Below are 8103 nucleotides of genomic sequence, written 5' to 3'. Positions count from 1 at the left end.
AAATCATGCACACTGATAAAGATTGAATCTCATGCATTGATTTGTATGGTCACAATTGGGGTCTACCCAACGAATTTATGGGAGAATTATTGTATACGTAGGTGGCTGTATCCACACGTGCAAGCTGGTCCTGCTACGAGTGAGTCACACATTATTACAAAACAACAATAATTTCACACAGTGAGAACGTAAGGATATGAACCCCGATTCACCTCTATAAAAACCCAAACACCGACCCCATTCTCGCCATCACAAACTCGAACAACTGTTTCTTATTATTGTTGTTGTTGTTACTGTTATTGTAAATGGAGCTCAAGGTTATCGACCTGAAGGCCTATCTGGCGGTGATGGATAAACTGGACGGCGAGCCGTCAAAGATAACTGAGCAACTGGGACCTGAACTGACTAGGTTGTGTAAGGAAGTGGCTAGTTCTTTGAGAGAAGCTGGGGCTGTGGTGGTAAGGGACCCAAGGTGCTCGGAGGAGGAGAATGAAAAGTTCATTGAGATGATGGAAAGGTACTATGAGAGCCCTGTGGAGTACAAGCGGCCCCAGGAGCGACCAGACTTTCATTATCAGGTTTGGTTTGTTTGATTTTGTGGAATACATGACATGAAAGTTGAAATTTGTATTCTAATGCGTTAGACCTGCTACAATATATACACACTTATGTCAAGTCCAATATCTAGAAACACTGAAAAATTAAAATTAGTGAGAATGGTTAGATAAGAAACTATTGGGAGGAATGGAAAGAAAGTGTAAGGAAAAATAAGAAGACTTTTATTTATTTTGGACGATTGAATAGTGTTAGGATTTAGAGCATCTCCTAGGCAAGGAAAGGTTTTGATCCACATTTTAACAAAAATGTACTTACCTGTTTTAGTTCATCACCTTTACAAATCAATTCAAGACAAGCTTTTTCCTCTTTTTTTTTTTAATTTTATTTTAAAAGATGGTTGAATATTTTATTAAAAAAGATATATAAACTCATTTATTTCAAACAAAATTGTCAACATCGATACGGAACAAACCACCCCCAAAAAAAAATCTTTTAAGAAGCTAATCGATGGCCAACAATCTATGTCATTTGATTAAATTTTTAGGTACTCCTAGAGTATAGAGAAATTGTTCTCCCTCTTCTCACATTCATAATGGACTCTACCATAAATTTAATGAATGGACTCTAATATAATTGTAAGAGGAAGGAGTATCATTCTCCATATTCCGGAAATACCTAAGAATTACTCGAAGTGGAAAGCGGTTTCTTATGTTTTCAATAAATGCAGTATAACATTTAGGACATGTGAGTTTAGAAGTAGTATTCTATTTCATGTAGTGAAAACACAAGATTTTTCTCCAAAGGTGGGAGGGTTAATTTAACACCTTTAAAAATCTTAAAATAACTATATTATAAATTTCTTAAAATCTTAATTATTTATTGTTAAATGATTTTATTAAAATCTTAATCTTTTGCTTCTCTTATTCCTACCAATGAACCAAGTAGTTGAATAATTAAACACTAATTGTAGGCTTCCGTATATACAGACAGAAAATTAAAGGATGAATTGAGCATAATTAAAACACCATCATGTTTGTCTTGTTATTGGCACCAATTTAATATGTGAGTTTGCATTGATTTATTAAAATATTGAAAATAATCTCTTACACAATTGGAGATAACAGGTTGGGATAACCCCAGAGAAAGTAGAAGTTCCAAGGTTCTTGGTTGATGAAAAGATGCAGGAGAAAGCAAAAGCATTGCCCAAAGAATCCCAACCAGCCACTCCTGTAGGCTCAGATCTCAAGTGGCGTTACATGTGGAGCGTGGGTCCTCGTCCTTCAAAAACCCGATTTAAGGTCTCACATCCTCACCTTCTCTTTCAATTTCATATTATATACATTTTCTTTTGACTCTTTTTATTTCACATACAATTTCACATAATACAATTTGAACAACCCTAATTTTTCTTTTAAGGACAATATCGTCTCCATTTAACGATGAAGAATTTAACTTCTTAATTAATCGTGTACAAAATGTCACATAATTTAAAATTAAATGGCATGACTATAGATACATGATGCATTTTTGTTAGATTTGTAATATTTAAATGTCGTCTTTCTTGTGCAGGAACTCAACGGAGGGCCTGTCATACCCGAAAGTTTTCCTGGATGGACTGAAACCATGAATTCATGGGGATATAAAATGATAGCGGCCACAGAAGTAACTCATCACCTAGCTTGGTTCAGTTCACTTGTAATGCTTTTTTATGCATGTTGTTTAATGCTATTGTGTACCCAAAATTTTTTGTTCAGGTTGTAGCTGAAATGGCAGCAATTGGTTTTGGCTTGCCAAAGGATGCATTCACATCTCTTATGAAGCAGGTTACGCATTCAACAGTTCAATTGGTTTTTTCTTTTTTATTTTGTTTTTTGGCATATTTAATTTATGCGTAATGTAATTTTTAGTCTGACAGGAAATGATTAATTAAGGCATGGTATGGGTCATATTTTTTTTCATTTCCATTATAATGCAATAATATTAATATGTATTTTTTATGACGACTGCCTTTCCTTTGAAAAACCAGGGGCCGCATGTTCTTGGTCCAACTGGAAGTGACCTCCAAAGCTATGGCCAGGAAGGAACTGTGCTTGCAGGATATCACTATGACACCAATTTTCTTACCATTCATGGAAGATGTAGATTCCCAGGTCTAAATATTTGGGTCAAAAATGGGCAAAAAGTTGAGGGGTCAGTTCCTGAAGGATGTCTTCTCATTCAAACAGGAAAGGAGGTAGGAGTCATGAATATTTGGTGTTTATGGTTGTGAGCTACTTTTGCTACGTGAATCTTCTGGCTTTTACCTAAATAAAAAGTATAAAATTCTATTTTAGTTTCTAAATTTTACTAAAAAAAAATTTTTTTGTATCCAATCATCCCTAAACTTTAAAAGGTTCTTTGTTCAATCTTAAACTTTGTACAAAAATTTTTCAATATTTTAGAGGCAAAGATAGAGATGAAAAAATAAAGTTTTTCAATAATTTTGAGATAAAAAAGATTTTTTAAGTTTAAGGATAGAAATAAAACATTTTCAATAATTTTGAAACGAAGGATGAATTTTTCAATAATTTAGGGACGGAAAATGAATATCTTATAGTTTAAGAATAAATAATAAATTTTAATAAAGTTTAGGATTCAAAATAGTATTTTATCCAAATAAAAAAAATAGTATTTAAAAATATAAATAGATAAATAAAAAGTGGCAAATTATGTCATTAGGTCACATCAATAACTTAATATAAATAAATAAATTTAAAAAAATAACTTTTTAGTTTTGTGTTTGAAAATTGACGCATGAATTAAGATTTATATCTTAATTATGTAATAATAATAACATCACCCATACGAATTCTAAGAAGATAGGAGCTATATCACTATATCTCTAATATATATTGACTTTTAAGTTGGGCTATTGCTTAGCTTGTAAATTTAAAAATGAACATATCATGTTTCTATATCTATTTAGTATTATCATAGTAAATTTCAAATCATTTAATCATACAAATTACAGAAAATATGTTGTTTTTGTCATTATGATATATTTAAGTCGAAAACCGTGTGTTCTAACAAAAAATTGTAGAAGACTTTGGCTAGCTATATAGTGCATGCTTCTTTTAATTTGTACATTAATTCTCTCCCTTTTGCGCTGCTTTTATGTGCCAGATGGAATATTTGACTGCTGGAGATTGCATTGCTGGAATGCATGAAGTAGTTGTCACTGAGAAAACTACTGAAGCAATTAAACAAGCATTGGAGCAAAATCGAAGCCTATGGAGAGTATCCTCAACTGTAAGTGATCTCAACCATAGCAGCAATCAAGAAATCAACCATCATTACCATTATTTTTATTTTCTATAAAGCTGGCATTTTTAGAGAGCTCAATGTGAATGACTTTTCTATGTTATCATGCTTATGAGTATTGTTAGGGACACAAATCTTTATATAATTTATTTCACATTTGTTACATTGATTTAATTTTGTCATAAATCAAATCATAAACAAGGAATACCAATGGTTGTAAAAAAATTTATGTCTCTGTACGTACTTATATTTTTTTCTCCTGTCGTGTGTGTAGTTGTTTGCCCACATAGCATCAGAAGCAGTGTTGAAGCCCTTGGGCCACTTTGCAGAATCACCACTTGCGAGCAACTATCCACCTATCTCTGCAGGAGAGTTTACTAATCAAGAGCTTTCGGCTATCAGTCTGAAAGGCTGAAAGATTGTAGCAATTGGTTTAGTAGATGCAAACTGCATCCTAAGGTTTCCTACATGATATAAGCTAGAATAAAGAAGGCTGACAAGCTGTAGATTTTCTTCTTCAGTTTTTTTCTTCTTTTTTTATTTTTTTAATGTGTGGATTTGGCCATGGCATATCTGCCATTGGATTTTGTACTCTTTGCTGGTAATAAATTTGAGGGTAAATTATAACATACCCCTTTGTGGTTTCACCATGTTACAATTTAGTCAACAAAGTTTTTATTGTTATACTTGATCCTTAAAGTTTGGATTAAAATAAAATGGTTAGACTAGGTTTCCATCCAGATTAATTAGTGCATTTTGCATATTTATTAGACAAACAAGTATCTCTTTCTACTAAGAGTCTTGTGGCTCAACTAATATTTTCTAGTGTCAAAAAGACATTTAGGTTTTAAATCCTCCCTCCCTCATTGTATTAATTATAGTATTATCAAAAATAAATAAAACTACTCCCTTATGATTTTGATTCAAACATAATTTAGCCCCACAATATTTTTTAACTGTTACATTTTGATTACCTTTGAAATAAGATGAAAATGTTAAGGATACTTTGCACAGAACCTAATTAATGATTTCACTTTAGTCTAAACCTTAGAACATATGTAACAATAAAAAATTTATCAATAAAAAAATGTAACAATAAAAGGTTTAAGAGACTATATTGTATAGTGTCAAAAATCACAATCAAATAAGTTGTAATTTTCCCTAATTAATTACAACAGTAGGGAATGACTTTCTTCATTGTTCTTTAATTCCTTCAAATAATTATAAAAAATTTTAAATATTTTTACCTTTTTTATCACTGGAATGGCGTAGTAGTGGATTCGATTCCATGTTAGAATTAAGGATCATTTTTTTTATACTAATAAATAAAATTATATAAGGCATTGCCTTTCTATAAATAGTCATAGGAATATTGTACAAGTAATGTTTGTATGGTATAAGTAAAGTAAAATGGACCCAATTTCCCAAAGCATGTTGAGCTTGTACGCTTTCAAAAATATAACACTCCCAGTAAGACAGACTACAATTTTTTTTTTTTTTTTTTTTTTTTTTGGAGAAAGATTACAACTCCAAAAAAAAAAGTTACTCCAAAAAATCACTCCTACATTTACAATGAAAAACCATTAACAACTACATTATTACTATTCAGAATTGTGTATTACAACACAATACAAGGATAGTATAGGAATACATGTCCCTATGTTTATAGTTGATAACCATAAACCCACTGTGTGTTCATTAAGTTAGTTGGTAACAGTAAAATCATAGTAACTCATAATATGTGTTCATTATAAATTGAATCTATTTACTCTATATCTAAAAATAAATAGATATCACAAAACAACAAGTTTTAAAAGAATTATTTCATTATCATTTATATGTCGAAAATTTTGAAAACTTCTTTTTATATTGTATATATTTCGAAATTTTTATACAAAAGAAGATTTGGTAAGTTTGTGTATATATGATTTCAAATCACATGTTATGTGATTTATACGTCACATAATAATTATATCAGAAACTACTTGGAGAAGAATCTGGAGGGTAAAGGTCCCCCTAAGGTTTGCACCTTTGTATGGTGAGCATGATCAAATATCCTCCTCACTAGAGATAATTTATACCTGTCAGGTTCTAAATATTTATGATTAAATATTTAGATCTTTATTTTGTATATGTTGGCAAACCGAGAACAAAAACATGTCTAGATTAGGTGTTAGACATTGCTCAAGATTGTACAAATCAAGATTCAAGAACATTCAAGCTGCAAAAAGGAGAGTTCAAGTTTTGTGAAGCTCTACCGATCAAAAATCAGACTCGACTGATTGACAATTGCAAATATGTTAATTCTGCAAAATTTAAATCAAGCCCAAGCCCGCGAAAACATTTAAAGTTTTTGTCCAACACTATAAGGTATAAAAGGAAAACCATAATTACATTTTAGAAACTCTTAGAAGACTTGTGAGTTATAGTAATATGATATTAAGAGGATTTTTCACCAAAAAAAAAAAAAAAAAAAAGAACGGAAAAAATAGAAGATATTTGGAGATTTCATTGTCACTTTGGTATACGAATTTGAAATTAGGATATTTTATTTAATTAATTGTAATGAGCACTAAAATATGATCTCTCTCTCTCTCTCTCTCTTTGAAGTTCAGAATTTTTATTCGACAATAAGAAATTTTACCTTGCTACATTGATGTGAACAAAGGAGAATTTTCCTAACTATAAAGCACATTACTCGGTTTTTAGATCATGAATATGTGGACTACAATATGTCAATATCCAAATTCATAAATACTTCAAATGATTTCTTTTACATGGCAGGTTGAGTATGAAGAGAAGTAGTTAAGTGCTATTCTTGGACACCAAGATTTGGAAGTTTAATTTCGTCTTCTTGTTGGCGCCCATGGTGGTCTACCTAGTTTGGTCTATAGTGGAAGGCAGCCCATGAGCCCATATCTTGCTAACTCAAAAAAAATCAAAGGCGATTAATTAGTGCTTTCGATAGGGCCTTTTCACAGCACTTCTCAGAAAATAAAGTTAAAAAATAATGGTAACACTTTTGTCCACATGTTAGGGACAAACACATGGGATAGTTCATGTCCACATAGCTTTGAAATATAATTTGGTTTGTGTAAAAAAATGTGATTAATTTATGAAAATTGCCTTATCTGTTGTAGAATTTCAAAGTTTGAGGCAGACGTATTATTAGTTACAAGGCACGTTCACTTAGTAGTGGCTATAAATAGGAGCATCTCCACAATGATGAATGAATATTTTCAACAAAAAAAAAAAAAAAAAAAACAATTAGAGACTCTCATATGTTGATCCATTTCAAACCAAGACACCAATGGAAGCCTGCACTACTAAAAACACCGGCCTAAGACAACGTTTTTGTAGCTAGGTGACCTATTACAGTGTGTTTTAAAAGCAGCTATAGGCCTTTTTTTTGTAGTGCTAAATGAGCTACCAATAATATCAATTTTACCCAATTTATGGAAAAATATAAAAGTAGAAGAAGTTAAGCATAGAATGACAGAAACTTGAGAAAGACAACAGGAAATCATGACTAAGCTCCTACACTTCAGAAAAGCCAACCTTTCATCATTGTAGTCTCACTTATTCACTAGACCACTTTCTCATTGTCTATTACATATCACATGTTTGGTTATATTTTTTAGATTGGACTCTCCTCCACTTTGAGGCAGCTTTTAGTTTCTATGCAAAAGTGCCCACCCAAGGCAAATTATTGTTTCAAATTCAAAGTCATGTGAAGATTATGTGTGATTGATTTGTGTATGTGATTTTTTTGGATAATAATGGAGCAAGAATTACTAAGAGGAAGCATGATGGTATGGGATTAATAATGGTGTATTCCTCAAATATGGAATGAAGATGTCGGTTTGGTAGCAAGGATGTCAATACCGTACCGGAGGCCATATTGGTTTGGCCACCAGTACAATATATTTCGGATACCGGTCAATACCGGTGTACTATTTCGAGTTTACCACTATTTTTTATATTTATAAATAAATAAATATGTATGTATGTATGTGTCTGTGTATATATATATTATAATAAATATAAAAGTTTACCATAAAACATTTCCTCAATTCAGTACTAATTATTCATGGTTTTAGACTTTAGTATCACTTAAAAGGGAAAAATAAAATAAAATAAAAAGCTTAAAAGTTACCATTGCTTACTAAGAAAACAAATAATACTAATAAGTTAATGCAAATAAGTTACCATTTTGTCCTAACAAAAATTCAAAAATTACAAAAC

The 8103-nt window shown here is 31.2% G+C and overlaps 1 protein-coding gene across 1 annotated transcript; it reads left to right on the top strand.

The window, feature by feature from the left end:
- Positions 1-235: 235 nt before the first annotated feature.
- LOC115986499 lies at positions 236-4508 on the top strand. Its single transcript, XM_031109602.1, has 7 exons — positions 236-578; positions 1683-1856; positions 2128-2220; positions 2313-2381; positions 2585-2791; positions 3721-3846; positions 4133-4508. Exons 1-7 carry the CDS (start codon positions 306-308, stop codon positions 4271-4273), a joined length of 1083 nt encoding a protein of 360 aa, XP_030965462.1. The 5' UTR covers positions 236-305; the 3' UTR covers positions 4274-4508.
- Positions 4509-8103: the final 3595 nt, after the last annotated feature.

This window comes from Quercus lobata, chromosome 4 (assembly GCF_001633185.2).
Source record: "Quercus lobata isolate SW786 chromosome 4, ValleyOak3.0 Primary Assembly, whole genome shotgun sequence".
Lineage (NCBI taxonomy): Eukaryota > Viridiplantae > Streptophyta > Magnoliopsida > Fagales > Fagaceae > Quercus > Quercus lobata.
This window is presented reverse-complemented; position numbering and strand designations above follow the sequence as displayed.

What these genes read in the sequence shown, in the direction of transcription:
- LOC115986499 (XM_031109602.1), top strand. Translation starts at nt 306, where the DNA reads ATGGAGCTCAAGGTTATCGACCTGAAGGCCTATCTGGCGGTGATGGAT. An exon ending in CTTCAAAAACCCGATTTAAG is followed by an intron (nt 1,857 to 2,127) that starts GTCTCACATCCT and finishes TTTCTTGTGCAG; the next exon opens with GAACTCAACGGAGGGCCTGT. An exon ending in TCATTCAAACAGGAAAGGAG is followed by an intron (nt 2,792 to 3,720) that starts GTAGGAGTCATG and finishes TTTATGTGCCAG; the next exon opens with ATGGAATATTTGACTGCTGG.